Below are 23878 nucleotides of genomic sequence, written 5' to 3'. Positions count from 1 at the left end.
TTGAAAGAATATTGGTTTCTGTAGTGGTGAGTATCTTGTCTGATATGTTATGTACTGTTTTGGTCATAAGTTGTTGTGGAGGGCTGGGTTTTTGCTGTACCTCTAGTATTTGGAGTTTCTTATTATGTGTGTCTGTTTTGTATTGGGTTTCTGTTTCTGCCCTCCAGATTGATATTTGTTTGAATTTATCCCAGAGTAAAGGGTGTATTTGGTTACTGATTTTAAGGTGAAGAGAGAGTAGACTTTTGTTGATTTCATCAAGTATGAATCTTTTTTTGTGGAGTTCATTTCTGATTAGGGCTAATTCAGTTCTTTTTAGGATCCTCTCTATGGTTGGGGTTTTTGGGTGGAATTTTAGTTGGAAGTATTTGGGAATTATTTTTTTGTCCCTGCAGTTGCGTAGGAATGTGAGATCACATAAGATGGAGGCTTTTCTGACTTCAAGTTTTTCATAGGTCCTAGTCAGTAGGAAAGTGTCCTCCCCGTAGAGGCAAGATATTTGTTTTCGTAAATTTTCACGGGTATATGTATGTAGATTGTTCTGAGTTCGGGTTTTGCCCTGTGTAATGTTTTGCATGTCTATGCGACGTTTCGGTGAAATCACATTCACCATCATCAGGCTGGAGTTCCAATCTTTGTGTTTTTGCAAATGAATATTAGCAACTGACATTTCTTCTTAGCATGTAGTGTGGGGGTGGAGATTTGCTTTGAATGTAGCAAATAGATTGGGTGACTATGCTTCCGTGATCTGATTGGTTGGTGTAATCATGGTTATAGAAGGAATGGCATGAAGATTATGAAGTGTTTTGTTTAAGTCTGATTTCCAAATATAAAATTCTAAAATCATAATAATTAAAGGATTGACATATTGATTATAATGAGGTGTTTATTTTGTTTAAGGCTGGTTTCCAAATCTCTGGCAGGCGCGAGGTATCATCCCTTTTATTTAAACAAAAAGATCTTTTTTCAATTTCAATAGCTTCTAGAGAGATTCTTTTATATAAATTCTCTGTTTTGTGGAGTAATTTAGTTTTTTCAAAGTCAATTTCGTGCCCTGTTTTTTTAATGTGCTGGACAAGGGAGGAGGTCTTCTCCTGTTTCTTGACTGCATTCATATGTTCTGCCATGCGCTGGCTCACTCTTCGGTTAGTTTGTCCAATGTATGTGGCTGCACATGTTTTGCAAGGGATTTCATAGATACCTTGGTATTCTAATTGGATTTTATCTTTGGGGCTCCTTAGGATATTAGATATTTTTTGGTTAGTGCAAAATGAGGTTTTGATGTTATGTTTTTGTAGAATTTTACTAATTTTATCCGTGGTGCCTTTGATGTAAGGAAGGATGGTGGTGCCATTGTCCTGTTCTTGATCTTGTTTTTTGGGGGGTGTCTCTTTATTGATTAGGTTTGTTATTGTTTTCTCTTTGAATCCATTAGAAATTAGTACATCTTTGAGTTTGTTCAATTCAGTTTTTAAGTGCTCATGGTCAGCTAAGCGTTTGGTTCTGGTGATGAGAGTTTTGGCCACTGAGGTGATTTGTGCGGGGTGGTGGTGTGAGTGTGCATTTAGATAACGGTTGGTATGGGTTTTCTTTTGGTAGATAGTATGTCCTAGGCTGCCATTGGGTTTTTTATAGACCAGTACATCTAGAAAGGGAAGTTGATCATTGATTTCTGTTTCCATAGTAAACTGTATTTTGGGGTGTAGGCTGTTGAGATGAGTGAGGAAATTGTCTAGTTTTTCTTTACCATGTGGCCAAATTACAAAGGTATCATCAACATATCTCAGCCAAAGTTTGGGTTTGTATTTGGCTTGCTCTAAAGCATTATTTTCGAAATATTCCATATAGAGGTTGGCTATGACAGGTGATAGAGGTGATCCCATGGGGGCTCCCTCTATTTGTTTATATCTTTGTTCATTATAGATGAAGTATGTATTGGTCAGGCAGTGGTTGGTAAGGTCTAGGATATATTTGGGGGGTTTGTGTTTGTCTTGGATAGCTGTCAAGGCTTCTGTAATAGGTATTTGTGTGAACAGGGACACGACATCGAAACTTACAAGTAGGTCATCGGGTTGTAGGTTTTGTTTTTTAATTATTTGTATAAAGTGGGATGAATTTTGAACATATGAGGTAATAGTTTCTGTATATGGTTGAAGGTATTTGGCTAAAAATTTGGCAAGGTTTTGTAGAGGGGAGCCTATAGAACTGACTATTGGCCTGAGAGGTATTCCTTCTTTGTGTATTTTTGGAAGGCCATAGAGTTTTGGACATATGGAAGATTTTTCTCTGGGGATGATTTTTTGCTGGATTTCTTCGCTGATGGGAGAGGCCTTGATTTTAGATTTGGTGGTTTTTTCTAGGTAGGTGGTAGGATCTGTGCTTAGGAGTTTGTAGGCTGGGTTTTTTAGTAGATTTGTCATTTTTTCTTTGTATTCTGCTGTGTTCATTACTATAGTGGAGTTTCCTTTATCAGCTGGGAGAATTATTATATCCTGGTTTTTCTTTAGATTGATAAGTGCCTCTCTTTCTTCCTGCTGTATGTTGCTTTTTGGAGGTTTACTAGAGCACAGAATATTAGTGACTTGGAGTCTGATTTTGTTAGCAGTATCTGGGTTGATTTTATGTAAAGTTGTTTCAATTCCACATATGATATTTTCAGTTGGTATTCGTCTTGGAGTTATTGCAAAATTAAATCCTTTTGAAAGAATATTGGTTTCTGTAGTGGTGAGTATCTTGTCTGATATGTTATGTACTGTTTTGGTCATAAGTTGTTGTGGAGGGCTGGGTTTTTGCTGTACCTCTAGTATTTGGAGTTTCTTATTATGTGTGTCTGTTTTGTATTGGGTTTCTGTTTCTGCCCTCCAGATTGATATTTGTTTGAATTTATCCCAGAGTAAAGGGTGTATTTGGTTACTGATTTTAAGGTGAAGAGAGAGTAGACTTTTGTTGATTTCATCAAGTATGAATCTTTTTTTGTGGAGTTCATTTCTGATTAGGGCTAATTCAGTTCTTTTTAGGATCCTCTCTATGGTTGGGGTTTTTGGGTGGAATTTTAGTTGGAAGTATTTGGGAATTATTTTTTTGTCCCTGCAGTTGCGTAGGAATGTGAGATCACATAAGATGGAGGCTTTTCTGACTTCAAGTTTTTCATAGGTCCTAGTCAGTAGGAAAGTGTCCTCCCCGTAGAGGCAAGATATTTGTTTTCGTAAATTTTCACGGGTATATGTATGTAGATTGTTCTGAGTTCGGGTTTTGCCCTGTGTAATGTTTTGCATGTCTATGCGACGTTTCGGTGAAATCTATAAAGAACCCAATGGCAGCCTAGGACATACTATCTACCAAAAGAAAACCCATACCAACCGTTATCTAAATGCACACTCACACCACCACCCCGCACAAATCACCTCAGTGGCCAAAACTCTCATCACCAGAACCAAACGCTTAGCTGACCATGAGCACTTAAAAACTGAATTGAACAAACTCAAAGATGTACTAATTTCTAATGGATTCAAAGAGAAAACAATAACAAACCTAATCAATAAAGAGACACCCCCCAAAAAACAAGATCAAGAACAGGACAATGGCACCACCATCCTTCCTTACATCAAAGGCACCACGGATAAAATTAGTAAAATTCTACAAAAACATAACATCAAAACCTCATTTTGCACTAACCAAAAAATATCTAATATCCTAAGGAGCCCCAAAGATAAAATCCAATTAGAATACCAAGGTATCTATGAAATCCCTTGCAAAACATGTGCAGCCACATACATTGGACAAACTAACCGAAGAGTGAGCCAGCGCATGGCAGAACATATGAATGCAGTCAAGAAACAGGAGAAGACCTCCTCCCTTGTCCAGCACATTAAAAAAACAGGGCACGAAATTGACTTTGAAAAAACTAAATTACTCCACAAAACAGATAATTTATATAAAAGAATCTCTCTAGAAGCTATTGAAATTGAAAAAAGATCTTTTTGTTTAAATAAAAGGGATGATACCTCGCGCCTGCCAGAGATTTGGAAACCAGCCTTAAACAAAATAAACACCTCATTATAATCAATATGTCAATCCTTTAATTATTATGATTTTAGAATTTTATATTTGGAAATCAGACTTAAACAAAACACTTCATAATCTTCATGCCATTCCTTCTATAACCATGATTACACCAACCAATCAGATCACGGAAGCATAGTCACCCAATCTATTTGCTACATTCAAAGCAAATCTCCACCCCCACACTACATGCTAAGAAGAAATGTCAGTTGCTAATATTCATTTGCAAAAACACAAAGATTGGAACTCCAGCCTGATGATGGTGAATGTGATTTCACCGAAACGTCGCATAGACATGCAAAACATTACACAGGGCAAAACCCGAACTCAGAACAATCTACATACATATACCCGTGAAAATTTACGAAAACAAATATCTTGCCTCTACGGGGAGGACACTTTCCTACTGACTAGGACCTATGAAAAACTTGAAGTCAGAAAAGCCTCCATCTTATGTGATCTCACATTCCTACGCAACTGCAGGGACAAAAAAATAATTCCCAAATACTTCCAACTAAAATTCCACCCAAAAACCCCAACCATAGAGAGGATCCTAAAAAGAACTGAATTAGCCCTAATCAGAAATGAACTCCACAAAAAAAGATTCATACTTGATGAAATCAACAAAAGTCTACTCTCTCTTCACCTTAAAATCAGTAACCAAATACACCCTTTACTCTGGGATAAATTCAAACAAATATCAATCTGGAGGGCAGAAACAGAAACCCAATACAAAACAGACACACATAATAAGAAACTCCAAATACTAGAGGTACAGCAAAAACCCAGCCCTCCACAACAACTTATGACCAAAACAGTACATAACATATCAGACAAGATACTCACCACTACAGAAACCAATATTCTTTCAAAAGGATTTAATTTTGCAATAACTCCAAGACGAATACCAACTGAAAATATCATATGTGGAATTGAAACAACTTTACATAAAATCAACCCAGATACTGCTAACAAAATCAGACTCCAAGTCACTAATATTCTGTGCTCTAGTAAACCTCCAAAAAGCAACATACAGCAGGAAGAAAGAGAGGCACTTATCAATCTAAAGAAAAACCAGGATATAATAATTCTCCCAGCTGATAAAGGAAACTCCACTATAGTAATGAACACAGCAGAATACAAAGAAAAAATGACAAATCTACTAAAAAACCCAGCCTACAAACTCCTAAGCACAGATCCTACCACCTACCTAGAAAAAACCACCAAATCTAAAATCAAGGCCTCTCCCATCAGCGAAGAAATCCAGCAAAAAATCATCCCCAGAGAAAAATCTTCCATATGTCCAAAACTCTATGGCCTTCCAAAAATACACAAAGAAGGAATACCTCTCAGGCCAATAGTCAGTTCTATAGGCTCCCCTCTACAAAACCTTGCCAAATTTTTAGCCAAATACCTTCAACCATATACAGAAACTATTACCTCATATGTTCAAAATTCATCCCACTTTATACAAATAATTAAAAAACAAAACCTACAACCCGATGACCTACTTGTAAGTTTCGATGTCGTGTCCCTGTTCACACAAATACCTATTACAGAAGCCTTGACAGCTATCCAAGACAAACACAAACCCCCCAAATATATCCTAGACCTTACCAACCACTGCCTGACCAATACATACTTCATCTATAATGAACAAAGATATAAACAAATAGAGGGAGCCCCCATGGGATCACCTCTATCACCTGTCATAGCCAACCTCTATATGGAATATTTCGAAAATAATGCTTTAGAGCAAGCCAAATACAAACCCAAACTTTGGCTGAGATATGTTGATGATACCTTTGTAATTTGGCCACATGGTAAAGAAAAACTAGACAATTTCCTCACTCATCTCAACAGCCTACACCCCAAAATACAGTTTACTATGGAAACAGAAATCAATGATCAACTTCCCTTTCTAGATGTACTGGTCTATAAAAAACCCAATGGCAGCCTAGGACATACTATCTACCAAAAGAAAACCCATACCAACCGTTATCTAAATGCACACTCACACCACCACCCCGCACAAATCACCTCAGTGGCCAAAACTCTCATCACCAGAACCAAACGCTTAGCTGACCATGAGCACTTAAAAACTGAATTGAACAAACTCAAAGATGTACTAATTTCTAATGGATTCAAAGAGAAAACAATAACAAACCTAATCAATAAAGAGACACCCCCCAAAAAACAAGATCAAGAACAGGACAATGGCACCACCATCCTTCCTTACATCAAAGGCACCACGGATAAAATTAGTAAAATTCTACAAAAACATAACATCAAAACCTCATTTTGCACTAACCAAAAAATATCTAATATCCTAAGGAGCCCCAAAGATAAAATCCAATTAGAATACCAAGGTATCTATGAAATCCCTTGCAAAACATGTGCAGCCACATACATTGGACAAACTAACCGAAGAGTGAGCCAGCGCATGGCAGAACATATGAATGCAGTCAAGAAACAGGAGAAGACCTCCTCCCTTGTCCAGCACATTAAAAAAACAGGGCACGAAATTGACTTTGAAAAAACTAAATTACTCCACAAAACAGAGAATTTATATAAAAGAATCTCTCTAGAAGCTATTGAAATTGAAAAAAGATCTTTTTGTTTAAATAAAAGGGATGATACCTCGCGCCTGCCAGAGATTTGGAAACCAGCCTTAAACAAAATAAACACCTCATTATAATCAATATGTCAATCCTTTAATTATTATGATTTTAGAATTTTATATTTGGAAATCAGACTTAAACAAAACACTTCATAATCTTCATGCCATTCCTTCTATAACCATGATTACACCAACCAATCAGATCACGGAAGCATAGTCACCCAATCTATTTGCTACATTCAAAGCAAATCTCCACCCCCACACTACATGCTAAGAAGAAATGTCAGTTGCTAATATTCATTTGCAAAAACACAAAGATTGGAACTCCAGCCTGATGATGGTGAATGTGATTTCACCGAAACGTCGCATAGACATGCAAAACATTACACAGGGCAAAACCCGAACTCAGAACAATCTACATATATATATATATATATATATATATATATATATATATATATATATAGAATGTCACATCTTTTTTTGCTGAATTTGAAAATTATGGGAGACTAGGATAGATCTATTTCGGCCTTATTTTGACCTCATCAGCTAGCCATACCCACTGGGACTTGAACCTGCAACCTTTGCCTTGTAAGGCAGAGAATTATCCTCTAGGCTACAGTATCCAATCCCTTCAGCTCTGCACCAGGGAAGGGTTACATATTTTTGTGTCGAATCACCCTGGTGTATTGAAGGAACTTCACAGCTCCTTATTTGCCTCTCGGCCCAACCCAGGGCCATTTCCAAGGCAGTTGATTTTTATTGATAACGTGTGTGTGTGTGTGTGTGTGTGTGTGTGTGTGTGTGTTACACATGCACACACAAGAGAGATAGACAGACGGACAGACAGACAAATATACATGTATACATGGGTGCCCACACAGAAACGCACACCAACTTTCCTATCTCTTGAATGCTAACTATCAGGAAGATGTTTGTTGAGCAGATTCAATGTTACTGGAGAACTTCTATTATCATTGTTTCACTTTTTTTTTCTTTAAAGATATTTTGCACCTCTCCAAGAACTTGGGACTTTTACTCCTGTCTTCTTTCATCCTCACAAAAAAACCTTGCAGGATAAGAGATGCAAAAGGATCGTGTCTCTGCTAGATTCATAATCAGAGTTTCATGGCCGAGAAGGCACTTGCCATCCTGCCTTTCATTTCACTGTACTAGATTAGCCCTATTCTGTGACTGTTGATGTATGTGGGAAGAAAGGCTGGTTCATCTTCTTTCTTCCTTTCCAGCTTCCCCTGTTGAAGACAAGTGGTAATTGCATTTGGATAACTGGGGTAATAGTGGTTCATAAGTCCTCAACTTATGAACCACTATTAGGAACAGAATTTCCTTTGCTAAGCAAGGCAATTGTTCAGTGAGTCATATTAGATTTTATGGCTTTTTTGACACAGTTGTTAAACAAATCACTACAGTTGTGGAATGTGTCATATGGGCAAATCCAGTTTTCCCCACTGACACCACTAAGTTCACTTCACTTGCCCCACTGCTTTGAAGGAAGGGAGGGAGGGAAGAGGAGGGGAAGGGAAAGGACTGAGAGCAGGATTTGCTTATGGTGAGGTTTAAGTAACAAGGATCCGTTAGTAGATGGGGCAGTTGCAGGAACTTGCCCCATGTTTGCACACAAAAATGTCTTAGTTCCAAATAATCTAAAAATTATTCTCTCCCTTCTAATTTTCCCTTCTGCCTTTTTTGTAATTGAACTAGAAAAGCTTTCACACTGCCACAAGGGCAAGAAATGTTTCTGTTATTTCACCCTGGAATACAGGAATCCATCTGTTCTGCCGCCATGTCCCAACCGCCCGTAATTACAGGGTAATTAGTCCAGACACACACCACACGATAGAAGGGAAAACAAAAGTCTTTATCAACAGAAAAATAGAAACAGCTCCCTTTTTAAATGTCAAAGGGATTTTCTGGTACACAGAAAGTACAGGTTAAATGCAATCCAATTGCTCACCCAATAACTGGGAAATTGAGTCCAATTCTAAAGTCCAGAAAGTCCACACACAGTCCTGAACAGCAAAAACCACGATCTTGACGAAACTATGAATCAGATAAACAGCCATGAGGCTAAAGCAGCAGGCTGCTCTTTTATCTGTAGCACTAATTACAGCAGCCCCGCTCAACCACAGGTGGCCTCACTTATCTCCTGTAATAATCCTTCAGTTGTTCTCTCCTATGCCTCACTCTACGCATGCATGGATGTGTCATAAGTTCTTGTTCAGAATCCAGGGATGATAAGGATGATTGATCTCCTCCTGGGCTGTCTGCCCAACTCCCCTCTTCCAAGTCACCCCCACCTTCTTCTTCTTCCGAGGAAACTTCACTACCTGACTCTGTCGGCAATAAAACAGGTCTCTGACATGTTGATGTTTCCCCTGCATCCACCTCCACATTCCTTGGGGCAGGAGCTGGGCCAGAACCAACCACAACACCATACGTTTCCATTTCTCTTGGCTGCTAAATTTTGTGAGAATGTCAAGTTTGGTTTGTCAAATGGGAGAAAAGCTCCTTTTAAAATCTCGTTCCAAATTTATATTTTAGCAATAGCAATATCACTTTCTGGGTGAGTTACAAGGTTGAAGCATTATTTGCATCTTGCCCCTAACAATCTGTGTCCTCATTTTACCTACCTCGGAAGGATGGAAGTCAACCTCAAGTCCCATCAGGATCAAACTCCAGAGTGTGGGCAGAGTTAGCCTGCAATACTACATGGCTTCACTAGGATTTAGTACAATTTTAGTACAATTTGGTACAATTTTGCTTAGTAAAAGGCATAGTTCAATACAAATTAATAAACATCCTTATTGATAAACTGCATTGCTAAACAGAGTTATGATTGTCAAATGATAACATGTCAATTTCTCTATTGATTTAAAACTGAGAACTTAGATAAGTTTATTTCAAATTGTTCCTTCCATTATTACAGAACAAAAATCGATATACCGGTACTTGTTATGGCCCACCAGCAGAGCTGGTGGCAGACTCGGACAGTGAGAAGGTTGGGGAGGAACATGGGCCAGTCCTGGAGTCTGGGTAAGAGAGACAGAGATGGGGTCAGGGCCATCCGACAGTTATCAGCTATTTTCCGAGTTGGAGATAAGTGGGGCTGAAGAACAGCTGGAGCCTGTTCCCAATGTGCAGAGCTATCAGGAAAAGGGAACAATTTGGGAGTGAAAGCACGCTGAATGACCACTCCCATAGGAAATAAATAGGAGTGAAGGGGGAGTGTGTTTGCAGGAGACAATTAGTTCCATTGTGTGAAGATTGGCTTATCTGAGAGACTTCTTGCCAAGTACTTCCTTGTTCAGCGTTGTGTCAGCCTGGCAACTATCCGAGGACTAATAAGGTCTATGTTTGCAATTCACCCTTGAAAGACTGTTTGCCGGGACTTTGCTGGATGTGAATGCTAAGAATTCGCTTTAGCCAAATAAAAAAGGATTTTTTGGGACAAGGAGTCTGTTTCATGATTTGGTGAAACTTAGGTCAGAACAATACTTTGCTCTTCCTTAGTAATCGTGCCACTGTTTCTCAGTGGAATCAGAAGCCAGCTGATAAGAACAAGGGGCCACCCCTTGAGCAGCCTGTGACTAATAGCTGGTAAAAGGGACCATTAAAATTAGCAAGTTGAAAAAACTGGTTTGAAATTTAAAGACCATTTGTTACAATATTTTTTAAAAAGCTGATTTACTGCTCTGTGGTGAATAACTGAGATTTTATACCTGATTCAGGATTTGGAGCTGGGGCTATAAAAGGCCTCCATTCCATGCATGGCATGTTTTATGTGTAAATTTTTTAACATTTATGGGGTACATTTTACGAAGGCCGAGACTTCTCCCAAGGGAGAGCTTGGGTGGTAGATTTTTCATTCTCCAGGCTTGTTAAGCAGAGAAGCCCCCTGAGAATAATCAAGGATACTCTTACATAAGAATTCTCATGGCTAGATTCCAAAATGCTGCCAGAATGAAAAGTTTTTCCAGACAGACATAGAACAGTATTCTTGAATTACAAGAGTTCACTTAGTGACCATTCGCTTACTGACCATTCAAAGTTACAATGGCACTGAGAAACGTGACGTGAGAATATTTTGCACTTATGAGCAGCATCCCCATGGTCACATGATTTACATTTGGATGCTTGACAACTGATTCACATTTATGATGATTGCAAGGTCCCAGGGTCATGTGAATCCCCTTTGCAACCTTCGGACAAGCCAGATTCCCTTAACAACTGTGTTACTAATTTAACAACTGCACTGGCCCCAATTGCGGTTACAAGTTGAGGACTATCTGTATCATAAGTTATATCTTTAATCTCTCATTACTTATAATTAAGTAAAGGGATTTGCAAAATTAATTGTTTAACTAGATGACATGGCGTTTTGACGGATTCACTTGTACATAGTCCCTTGTTGCAGCCTGGAATACAGCAGCAGCAGCAGGGGCTCTTGACCGGATTGCTTCTTTGCAATCCCTCTGTGACAGTAGACCCTGGAGATCTCCTTAGTTTACTGAGGAACTCTAGGGAATGAAATGCCATAAGAGACAGCTAGAGGAGCATTGCCGTAGAAGTAAAAGTAAAAGGGGCGTGCATAAGTGCACCAGTGTGCCTCCCGTCCCCTGTCCAATTGTCTCTCCTTATCTCATATATCTTTTCTTCCTTTCAAATATGTTCACCTATACTTTTATATCTTTTCTTCTATTCTTTTCTTTATTTATATTATTACATATCTATTTTCTTCAATGTGTATTATGTATTGGACAAAATAAATAAATAAATAAAACCGAATCCGATCAAACATTGCTAAGTGCTTATGTTAAGACTTACCAAGTGGCAATCTGGGCAACAAGATGCGCGTATCATTTCACCCTGATTGCATCTACGGAATCTCGCCCAGCCACCCTGTTTAGGGTGACTTGCTTCCTCCTTAATCGGTGTGTGTGTGTGTGTTGACGAATCCTTACAGGGTAGTGCTGAGGACATTTTTGCGGATAAAATTGCTCAGATCCAGACAGACCAATTGGAACGCAGTGTCAGCTGACAACGAGGCATTCGAGGTGACAGGGGCTCATCTTAGTCCTGTTGTGTGGGATACGTTTGATGAAGTGGACTAGGCCATGGGAGCTGTAAGCTCCACCACCTGTTTGTTGGACCCGGGTCCCTCTTGGCTGGTCTCGGCCAGCAGGGAGGTGACACGAATCTGGGTCCAGGAGATTGTCAATGCTTCCTTGAGGGAGGGATCCTTTCTGGCTCCCTACAAGGAGGCACTTGTGCGCCCCCTCCTCAAGAAGCCTTCCCTTGACCCAGCTTTATTTAATAACTATTGTCCTGTCTCCAACCTTCCCTTTATGGGGAAGTTGTCGAGAAGGTGGTGTCGCTCCAGCTCCAATGGTCCTTGGATGAAGCCGATTATCTCGGCCCTCAACAGTCAGGATTCAAGCCCGGCTACAGCATGGGTATTGCTTTGGTTGCGCTAATGTATGATCTCTGGCAGGCCCGGGATAGGAGTTTATCCTCTACCCTGGTGTTTCTCGACCTCTCAGCGGCTTTCAATACCATCAACCATGGTATCTTTCTGCACTAGCTGCAGGGGTTGGGAATGGGAGGCACCGTTTTATGATGGTTCTCCTCCAACCTCTCCAGTCGGTCGCAGTCGGTGTTAGCAGGGGGGGTCAGAGGTCAACTCCTATGTCAACCCTTTGTGGGGTTCCTCAGGCGTCGGTCCTCTCCCCCCTGCTGTTTAATATCTACATGAAACTGCTAGGCAAAATCATCTGAGGGCACAGGGTGAGTTACCATCAGTATGCTTATGATAATCAGCTATACATCTCCACCCTGTGTCCACTCAGTGAAATGGTGGAAGTGATGTGCTGGTGTCTGGAGGCTGTTAGGATCTGGATAGGTGCTAACAGGCGCAAGCTCAACCCCGACAAGACGGAGTGGCTGTGGGTTCTGCCTCCCAAGGACACTTCCATCTGCCCATCCATTACCCTGGGGGGGGGGAGCTTTTGACCCCCTCAGAGAGGGTTCACAACTTGGGCATCCTCGATCCACAGCTAACCTTGGAACATCAACTGTCGGTTGTGGCGAGAGGGGTGTTTGCCTGGTGCACTATATGTGGCCCTATCTGGACAGGGAGTCATTACTCACAGTCACTCATGCCCTTATCACCTCGAGGTTTGACTACTGTAGTGCTCTCTACATGGGGTTGCCTTTGAAGAGTGTTCAGAAACTGCAAATTGTGCATAATGCAGCCGTGCGAGCGGTTATGGGCCTGCCTAGACATGCTCATGTCTCTCCAACACTCCGCGGTCTGCATTGGCTGCCAATTGGTTTCTGGACTCAATTCAAAGTGTTGATTATCACCTATAAAGCCCTATATGGCATCGCATCAGATTACATGCGGGACCGCCTCCTGCTGCATGGATCCCAGTGACCAGTTAAACCCCACAGAGTCGGCCTTCTCCAGTTCCCATCAACTAGACAATGTCATTTGGCGGGACCTAGGGGAAGAGCCTTCTTGGTGGGGGCCCTGGCCCTCTGGAATCAGCTGCCCCCGGAGATTCGTACTGCCCCCACCCTTCTCGCCTTTCATAAGTCTTAAGACTCATTTATGTCATCAGGCTTGGGACAATTAGATCTTAGGTCCTGGCCAACGAATGATTGTATGATTGCTGTACGAATGGGTGTGATTGATTTTTAATTTAATTAGGAATTTTAGATTGCTTTGTAATTTTAATTTAATTGGATTATTTTATTGTAATTTACTATTTTTTAATATGTTGTAAGCCGCCCCGAGTCTTCGGAGAGGAGCGGCATAAAAATCAAACAAACAAACAAATAAATAAATAAATAAATAAATAAATAATCGGTGTTTACCTATATACAAATGTACCTGTACTTGATCAGAAATATAAGACAAATAGGTTTTTTCCAAACATAAAATAAAAATGGGAAAATGAGAAAGTGCAATGCATTTTTTAAATGATGAATTTATACATAATTAATTAAGGATCCTAGAAAAACTGATTGCCATTGTTTGAAGGCATTATCTTCCAATGATGCACCCACTGATTTCTATAAGTAAAGTGCCCCTGCTCTTGTTTTGAATTCTCTGCAGATGGTGAAAGCTATTCAGGTCCTGCGAATTCATCTCTTGGAATTGGAGAAAGTGAATGAATTGTGCAAAGACTTTTGTAACCGTTACATCACCTGCCTCAAAACTAAGATGCACAGCGACAACCTTCTCAGGAATGACCTTGGGGGACCTTATTCCCCGAATCAGTCCTCCATTAACCTACACACGCAGGTAATTGCTGAAACATAGATTTCACGTGCCCCCTTGTAAACAGCTACAGATATTCTTGAGACAGAATCATATTTCTCACAATGAAAATACCTCCTATTTTCAATTCTGTAAAAAATAACCAGCAGACATAGATTGGCAAAATGTGACCAAACATAGAGAGCCCTGATCATCAGGAATATATTATTTATTTATTTATTTATTTATTTATTTATTCATTCATTCATTCATTCATTCATTCATTCATTTAATTTTTATGCCGCCCTTCTCCTTAGACTCAGGGCGACTTAGAACATGTCAGCAATAGCACTTTTTAAGAGAGCCAGCATATTGCCCCCACAATCCAGGTCCTCATTTTACCCACCTCGGAAGGATGGAAGGCTTAGTCAACCTTGAGCCGGTGATGAGATTTGAACCGCTGACCTATAGATCTACAGTCAACTTCAGTGGCCTGCAGCACAGCACTCTACCTGCTGTGCCACCCCGGCTCTTTTTCTTGTATTTCACAGTATGCACCAAGTCTTAATCTTTTTCTCCGCTAGCATTTTGTCCTGCACTGCTTTGTTTACATTGTGCTTGCTTAGCTGATGCAGCAAAGCTATCAATGCACAATGCAATAAAGGGATTGTTATTCTATTTCCTGGCTGTAGAACTTTACCCTGCAAGATAAGAAAGAATAACTGGCCCCAGATCACCTAGCTGGCTTCCATGATTAAAGAAAGACTAAACCTAGATCTTACAACCTTAGTCCAGTGCCTTACCCATTGCTGGTTGGCTGGCTCTCTATCAAGGTTTATCAAAACCTATACAGAATACAGAATAAGGGAGTTGGAAGGGACCTTGAAGCAGAAAACCCCATCGTACTCCAAAAATCCTTACCAAAGAATTATATAAAGCCCATTGATTAGGATAGTGTGTGTAACAAGTTAAATCTCAGTGGAAAGGCTGGACAAGAGTGCTCTCTGAAAACTCCAAAGAACTGTGTTCAGTCATAGACTAGGCCTCCTCTAGATGGTGAGCATCTGAATGGGCTGGGACTAGCAGTGAATTTTTTGGGTTACGAGCTTAGAAAGAAAGTATCGTTGGAACAAATGACTCAATAGCCTGCCATGGGTGTAAATATTTCTGTTACATTAGTGGTGGAAAGAAGAGCTGAAGCCCTGTTGCCTCTTCACAATAAGTTCTGTCAAGTTCTCAAACTCATTACTGGGTTGGAAAACATCATCCAATCATCTTCCAGGAGAACTTTCCATAGATAAGAGCCTGGGAGATTTCAAGATGCTAGATCTCCATAGCACCTAGGGATGGTTTTAAATATGTCCCATAAGAGTTATGAACTTAACTTGTGAACAGTTTTGTTGCACAAAGTGTTCCTCTATTAAACTATGGTATTCTAAATGATTATTTGACATGTCATTTTAATCTCATGAAGTTCCAGGCATTATTTCTAAGGCTATAAATTCACAATCCCCCCCCCCCAAACTTGATGATTAGGAAATGATGGTTCTTAATAGGACATGACATTGTGCTGAGCACAATGGCTCGATAGTTAAAAATACTGAGCTTGTCAACTGGAAATCTGCCAGTCCAGGGTTGAGATCCAAGTGCCACGCAACAGATGAGCTCCCATTCCTGCTCCAGCTCGAACCTAGCAGTAGATAAATAGGTACCAATTCGGTGGAAAGGTAACAGCATTCCATATGCCTTTGGCAACATGGCCGCAGAAAATGTCTTTGGACAATGCTTGTTCCCTTGGCCAAGAAATGGAGATGAGCACCATGCTCTAGAATTGCACAACTGGACAGGCAAATAACTAACTAATGGGATATGTGTGCTTCTTTATTCTCTTTCAGAAGAAACATTCATTATGTTTCTTCTGAATTGGTTTCATTGGATTCATTACACTAAATATATTTCAGAAAAGACTTACTGTATTTTTCAGAGATGCATTGTAGTATACGATGCACCTTAGTTTTGGGGGAGGAAAAAGGGGGGGAAATCTACCTACTAGGTATTCATCTGACTACCGTCCTTAGTCTGGTCAGCTTCAGCACATTATTTTATCCCCTGGTTAGGGTTGAAAAAAATTCTTCTTTGGAGAGAGTAGCAATGAAAACAAGCATGCAAAAAACTTAGGGCTGTAAAAAAACGTCTTGGGAGTAGCAATGAAAAAACCCTGCAAGCTTCGGAGGGAGTAGCGATGAAATGGAATTGGGCAGCTTATAAATCCAATAAAATATATAAAATAAAAATGAAACAAGCCTGCAAGCTGGGAAGATCGTTGTACCTCCTTAAGAGTGGGGAGGGAAAGCTTCAAAAAAGCTACATTCGGAGTATAAGATGCACACAAATTTTATTTGTTTGTTTGTTTAAATTTATAAGCCGCCCATCTCCTGACGGACTAAGGATGGCCTCTTTTGGGGAGGGGAGATGCATCTTGTACTCCCAAAAATATGATACCAGCAAGATAACAGTTTGAAAACCCAGGAAATGCTTTTGTAGTTGTCATCTAGTCAGGTAGTCAGCTCTGATCTCAAGGCTAACCAGTGTGTTTGGTTCTCACCATTTGTCACCTTCTTCACAGCTTCACAAAAATAGCTTTCTGTATTTGTATTCCTGGTTACTTTCAGGATAGTCTAATAAATCATGCCCAGGAATATTGTCTTGTTTATAAATTTGTTACTTACAAACTTGGCTAATATGGCATGTAACCTGAGAAATAGCTCTTTTTTCATAACCTAGCTCGCAAGGTTGAAATTGTTTAATTTGAAATATCTGATAAAAACTGCACTTACCTCTCCCTATTTATATTCCTAAAGAGAAGATCTATTCAATATTATGTACTATCATTGTTATAAAGAAAAATATCACCTGGGCTCTTTTCTCTATGAATTTTAACCTCTCCCGTACAAGAATGTGCAAAAGATTATCATTATTTGAGTGAAAATAGGTCGACCTCAGAATGAATGAGTATAATGCAATTTTCAGCTGGATATATTAAAATTATTGTATATATTTGAGAAAAATCATTGCAATGATATTGCAAGTGGTTTAGTAGGATCCTCTTTACTTCACACCGAAGTAAGTCCTACCAAGTTCAATGGGATTTACTTCCAGGTAAGTGGATAAAGATATGAAATTTATATTAACAGACATAATTTTTCTTTAAACTACAGACTCCTTGTGCTAGCACGTGAAAATCTCTGTTTGAAAACCAGAAGAATATTTCCAATGCAGTTTATGATCCAAGTTGTATTTTTTCCTTTAAAATGTGTCAAAATTCCTCTTGTTTTCTATTTAGTTTTGGAGATGGCAGAACCTAGCTGACACTTTATCTTCAGATAAGTAAGGGTTACAATTCTTAAAATCTCAACCAAACATGGCTTTGTTTATATGCTTTTTGCCAGCTATAAATCAGAAGACAAATGTCTGGTTGTGTTCTGTATGGATAGTATGCTTTTTATGATAATTTAAAACATTTCAGAATATGCAAAAAACACATAACCCACTTCCAAAATATATAGATTTCAACAACAGCTGGCATACATGCTCATATTCTATGCTCATTTGATACTACCTTTTTTGAAGCTTTTAGGTTTGGATTTCTGGAGAAGACATGAATACTTACATACAAGGACCTATTTAAAAGTAGAAAAGAAACTACATACTATCAGGGGAGGGGGAGTATCAACATTCCCAACTCTGTTGTTTACTCTTACTTTCTTTCTCAACACTTGACATGTTCCTGCATCATCAAATGTATAACACTGGGTGAAAGCCTAACTTTCAAAAGAAAATCTGATTGAACATACTGAGAAGTTCCTCAATTATCCTTTACAAGATGAAAAAGACTGTAAAAGAAGCATAAAAGGTACGCTCCCAGAAAACAAATATACCTTTCTTTAAATTTATATTCTCTAAAAGAAGAAAGAAAGAGAGAAATGCTTTGGAACGAATAATATCCTTTTTAGGCATGAGCCATCTATTGTCCAAAGAACTAAAAAGAGATTTACAAAAAGGTCAATGTGTTACTAGAAGATGTGTTTCTCCATTCAGAAAGTATTCAATGGAATTAGCTCTGAATGAAATGCAAGCTAACAAATAGTACGATGCTGCCAGTCTGAGTTCCAACCAGAGATACAGAAGGAACAGAACTTCATCAGTTTTAGGGGACTTTTGAACTCTTGCTGATGCAATACCCCAACAATGTCAAAATAAGTATGGGAGACTGGGAGGGGATGTGATGGTTCAATGGTTAAAAATGCTGAACTTGTCAGATGGAAAACTGACAGTTTGGGTTCGAGACACAAACTCTGTGTGATGGGCTGAACTCCCATAACTTGTTCTAGCTCCTGCCCATAGAGCAGTCAGAAGGATGCAAATGCGATTAGATAAATAGATACTACTTCGGTGGGAAAATTACAATATTATATACACCTTTGGCGTACAGTCATGCTGGCCATATCACCATGAAAGTGTCTATGGACAACATTGGCTCTGTCGGTTAAGAAACAGTAATGAGCATTGCTGCCTAAAGTTGTACACAACTGAACAGGGGAAACCTTTCCTTTTATGGGAGACTACAATATTAAAGCTGAAAGTACAATAGCATGTAATATAATGGGGAAATATGGACTCCAGATACAGAATGGTGGAAACGACAATCAAGAAAGTACAACGTTAATAATCAATACCTTATTTCAGCAATCCAAAAAACATTGCTACATGGACAGTCATCAAGATGGAGACGTTCTAATCTTTCAGCACAGCCAAGAATGAATGCTGATTTCAACTCAGATCACAAGCTCCGTTTTGCAAAATTACATAGAAATTAAAGAAAACAAATAAAACCATCAAACCAACAACTTATGTCTTTATTAATGTATCATAGGACTATGCAGTGATGCTATACAGCATATAGATTTAATGGATTAGAATGGATAAATAGAATGCCTGAATAATTCTGGGCTAAAATCTATGACATTATTAAGATAACGCAAATAAAGATATCCAAAGGAAAAAGAATACAAAATGCTCCTGGTAGGTTGAAAATAGCCACAGAGGGAGAGAAAACTGTACCCCATTAAATGCTGAGTTCCAGATAAGATCAAGAAGAGATAAGGAATTGTATCTAAATAATGAGTGCAGAGAAATCAAGGATAATGATAGAAAAGGTAGGTCTTGAAATTTATTTAAGAAAATTACAGAAATCATGAGAAATTTTAATGCAAAGAGGGACATAAAAATAGGACAAACATCTGTTAGAAAAGGGGAATATAAAGGAGAGATGTATACAAATGTACAAAAAGATATTCATTAAAATATTTGGTGAAATAAGTTTAATGGGCCCTGGAAAATGTTCCGACGGGCTCTATGGTATGAGCATCCCGAAAATTCAAGGGTAAAAAATTCAGACACACACACACTTGAAAATTCAAAAACAATGTTTTTTATCACAAAATTCAAAAGAAACAAAGCACCCTTTTTGTATGGCAAAGAGCACTATTCCCAAAACAAATCTGTAGGCTGTAAAAACCCCTTAAGCAGTCCATCTAGTAGCTGTGAAGAAACGTCACAGCCCTCCTTCTTCCACGAGTTGAAACACACACGCTTTGCTCTACCTTGGTTTCCAAATCTTGAAAAATCAACAAACAGAGTCCTGAAACATCAAGTCATGGTCGAAACCAGTATGATCAGATAATCTCCACACTGGGAGGCCAGCACGCTGCCAATTTAACAACAGCCCTAATTACTTGAACCCCACCCAACCTATAATACTTTTGAAGCTGTTCACTCCTATGCATAGCTCTATGCATGCGTGGGACTATCATTATTTCCTCATCCGAATCTAAGGAAGATAAGTATGATTGACTTCTTCCTGGGCTGTCTTCCAAGCCCCCCTCCTCCATCTCACCGTCACTTCCTTCTGCAGAGGACAATTCACCGTCTGACTCTGTCGGCAGCAAAACAGGCCTATGACATGTTGATGTTTCCCCCGCATCCACCTCCTCAGTCCTTGGGGCAGGAGCTGGGCCAGAGCTAACCACAACAGAAAATACTCCTAACAAACCAAGAAAATATTCCTAACAAAGTTGCTAGAGTGGCTGAAATCCTAGTACAAGTCTTTAAACTTTTGCAGGATGATAAAGTGAAAGTGCCAAGTAGAGATATAAAACATAACACAATGTCAAGGCACTGGGAAATATAAACATATGTTCTGTTACCAAAAGAGAACACTCCAACTACCAAACAACCTATTTATCTCATTTCTTATGTTCAGATGTTGCAACCAGGTCTCAACAATGCATGGGCCAGAAGCTCTCCAGACTGGATTCCGAAGAAGCAGAGCCACCTGAAACACGTTGCTAACAAACAGTGGATAATGGGGAAAAAAATCTTTGCTTTATTGACTATAGAAAGGCTTTTGACTGTGTAGAATGTAGACAGCACAAACTGTGGATAGCTCTTAAAAGCATGGATGTACTGGCTTATCTCAGCACATTAAAGAATTTATATGATGATCAAGCAGATAAAAACCCCAGAATATGAAGCAACTTTTTGTTTTCAAAATTGGGAAAAGGGTGGATCAAGTTTAATTGGAATTAAAATTGCTTGGAGGCACATTAACAACCTCAGATACTACTTTGATACCTGGAAGTCAGAAAGACTTAAGGAATCTGCTGTTAAAGATGAAAGCTGGTCAATATTAATACGAAAATTTCAAAATAAATAATGAATATATGCATATCTTAACTTTATGACATTAATAACATTTAAAAAATTAAATGTCAACTGGCAAGGCCAAACCAACACAAAAGAGGAAGCAAAGAAACTGAAGTAATAACAGGCTTTATTTTCTAGGACTGAAAAATCGACAAGGATGCTGACCATCATTTTAAAATAAAGAAAAGTGAGTCTGCTACCTGGAAAAATGACTCTGACAAACCTGAACAAAATATTAAAGGGCAGAGACATCATACTGACATCAAAGGTACATATTTTCAAGGCTATGCTTTTTCCAGTTATAAGATATGGAGCATCAAAACAGCTGAATGCATTAAAAAAATGAGGCCTTTGAATTTTTATCCTGGAAAAAAATGCTGATAGTATCTTGGATTATAAGAAGATCAACAAGTCGGTGCTCAATAAAAGAAAACTCATGAAAGCATCAATGATGAGCCTAAATATTTTGGACCCATTATGTGAAAGCGATTCAATGGAGAGGACTCTGATGCTTGGGAAAATGGAAAGTGATTGAAAAAAGGACTGATGGGAAACAAGGTGTCTGAATACTACTAACCACAATTGTGGGAACCTAAAAGACAACAATACACAAATCAAACTATTGTATACTAGATCACAAAGAGCCAGAGGCTACTGATCAATATCAAAAGCAATAAAATAATAAATGAGATAACAATTCTGTGTTTTTTCCTCTATTTAGCAGAGTAACAGAGTTGGAAGGGACCTTAGGGATCTTCTAGTCTAAAACCCCTGCTAAAACAAGAGACCCCATACCAGTGATGGCGAACCGTTTTCCCCTCGGGTGCCGAAAGAATGTGGGTGAGTGCTATCGTGCATGTGCGAGTGCCCACACTCATAATTCAATGCCTGGGGAGGACGAAAACAGCTTCCCCCGCTCCCCAGAAGCCCTCGGAAGGCCACAACCAGCCTGTTCCCCAACTTCTGGTGGGCCCAGTAGGCTCGTGGTTTGCCCTCCCCAGGCTTCAAAGGCTTCCCTGGAGCTGGGGGAGGGTAAAAATGCCCTCCCCCATCCCACCAGAGGCTCCGTAGAAGCCACAAATGCCCTCCCAGGGCATCTGTGTGAGCAAAAAATCAGTGGCTGGCGCACCCATGCACATTGGAGCTGAGCTAGGGCAATGGCTTGTGTGCCACCAGATATGGCTCTGCATGTCACCTGTGGCACCCACACCATAGGTTCGCCATCACTGCCCTATACCATTTCAAACAAATGGCTGTACAGTCTCTTCATAAAATCCTCCAGTGTTGGGGCAGCCATAACTTCTGGAGATCGGTCGTACCACTGGTTAATTTTTCTCACTGTTAGGAAATCTCTTTAAGTTTCTATTCATTGTTTCTTGCCTTGTTTTCTGGTGCTTTGGAGAAGAGCCTGACTCCCTCTTCTTTAGGGCAGCCCTCAAATACTGGAACACAGCTATCGTGTCACCCCTAGTCCTTCTTTCCATTAAACTAGACATTTCCTACAGCCGTTCTTCATACGTTTTAGCCTCCAGGCCTCTAATCATCTTTATTGATTTATATAATATTCATGATAACAAATATATTTACAATAATTTGTATTTGTAATAATTTGTAAATATTATTTATAAATACCAGTTCCAAGCCAAACATCTCTACTTTTTATTGACCCAAATTCTCTTTTATTCTTTGCAGTATACTGAAACATCTTTAGCCCATCTCCACCCTTTGTACAAAAGCAAATTTGTTTGATTGTTTGTTTTCAATTTATTTCCAATACCAAGAAACAAAGGAATCAGATATCAGCTTCACATTGAATGCCTCCTTCCAAGTCTAAATCATCCAAATTACTCCTCTGTTGATATTACCTGATTGTTGTTGTTTTTGGCCACAACACACAAAAAAGGAATGTGCCAAAGATCTATTTTCTTAATTCTTTGTCAGATAACAAATGGTTACAATCACCCTCTTTCCCCAAAGGATGAAAATGCAGTGGGTTTATGTACAAATACAGAGATTGAGATAGCTGGTGACAAGCAAAAACACAAAAACTCCCCCTCCAGTCTCCCCCTCCAGTCTCCCCCTCCAGATTGTTAGGAGAATGAAACAGAATATTATGATAAAGAGGAGAGATCCATGTTTTAGAGATGAGTTTAAAACATGGAAATGTTGAATGAGCATTGATACGATTGCCCTGCCCATCGCGTGAATCAACCTCTTGGTTGTCTGTAACTAGACTATGATTTCTCTCTATAGAATAATATTTTAAAGATTCCAGATGCAGTTTTTGAAGCCAACTGAATGGAGAGACCTTTAAATTTTGAGTTAAAATCCATCTTTCTCTGTGCAACAATTCAAAGGCTAGGTTATTCAAGCCCAGAGAGTTTCTTGTGGGAGGAAAGGTGTGGGTGACGAGAGAGTGGAAAAGTTTGGTTCCTGTTTAGATTTTACAGAACTATCTAAACCATTTAATTGTTGATCTTGAGAAAGAAAGAAAGCAACATGTGCACACAGAAAGCCTATTGTGTCTTCAAATATTCTCCAGAAATGGACTTAATATTCCTTTACTGCTTTATTGTAGTTTCCCTTATGATCAAAATTAGCAAGAAACTTGCATAAAGGAGAACAATAATTGCTCAACGAGCATCTCATTTGTAATTTATTGGTTTCTATTATTGCGAGTCGCCATGGCAACGCCTCGCATCCAGGGCGATGAGAGAGATGTTAGATATGAACTGACGAAGCTCTGAGTCCCAGCAAATGCAGATGCACAGTTTTATCAGTAATTTTCATGAAAATAATATGTGAGGAGTTAATGAGATGGAAAGCTGTCCTGTGGCTATTGTGATTTTTTTTTTCTAAATGTTGATCTAATTAGAATGCATCGGTCAGGAAAAGTAATGAGGATTTAGAGCTTCACAAAGATGCGAGGATCATATCAGAAAATTAACACAAGTCTTTGGAAAATAATCAGCCCCTTAGAGAGACAAAGAAATGGCTCTCCTTCCCCTTCCCTGACATTTTGAGAAGGAATTTGTCTTCTGCAGAGGGAATGACTGACGGTACTCTCGCGGCTGGCTGCTGGGATGGCACATTGCGCAAACTGTTGGAGGTGAGACGGGCATAAGCTTTGGATAAAATTAGTTTGATGT

At 39.3% G+C, this 23878-nt stretch overlaps 1 protein-coding gene across 17 annotated transcripts in view; it reads left to right on the top strand.

The window, feature by feature from the left end:
- The window catches only part of PKNOX2 (PBX/knotted 1 homeobox 2), a 399587-nt gene that overhangs the window by 327872 nt on the left and 47837 nt on the right, over nt 1-23878 (top strand). For 14 of the 17 annotated variants that reach the window (XM_070765942.1, XM_070765949.1, XM_070765937.1 and 11 more), the window contains one exon: nt 13821-14009. The exons of the other annotated variants lie outside the window; for them this stretch is intronic. In XM_070765942.1, the coding sequence (XP_070622043.1) occupies nt 13821-14009 (189 nt within the window). The remainder of the gene's footprint in view (nt 1-13820; nt 14010-23878) is intronic. 17 annotated transcript variants of the gene reach the window in all.

The sequence above is a fragment of the Erythrolamprus reginae genome, chromosome 12 (assembly GCF_031021105.1).
Source record: "Erythrolamprus reginae isolate rEryReg1 chromosome 12, rEryReg1.hap1, whole genome shotgun sequence".
Lineage (NCBI taxonomy): Eukaryota > Metazoa > Chordata > Lepidosauria > Squamata > Dipsadidae > Erythrolamprus > Erythrolamprus reginae.
Note: the sequence above shows the minus strand (reverse complement) of the source record. Positions and strands in the feature narration are given on the sequence as shown.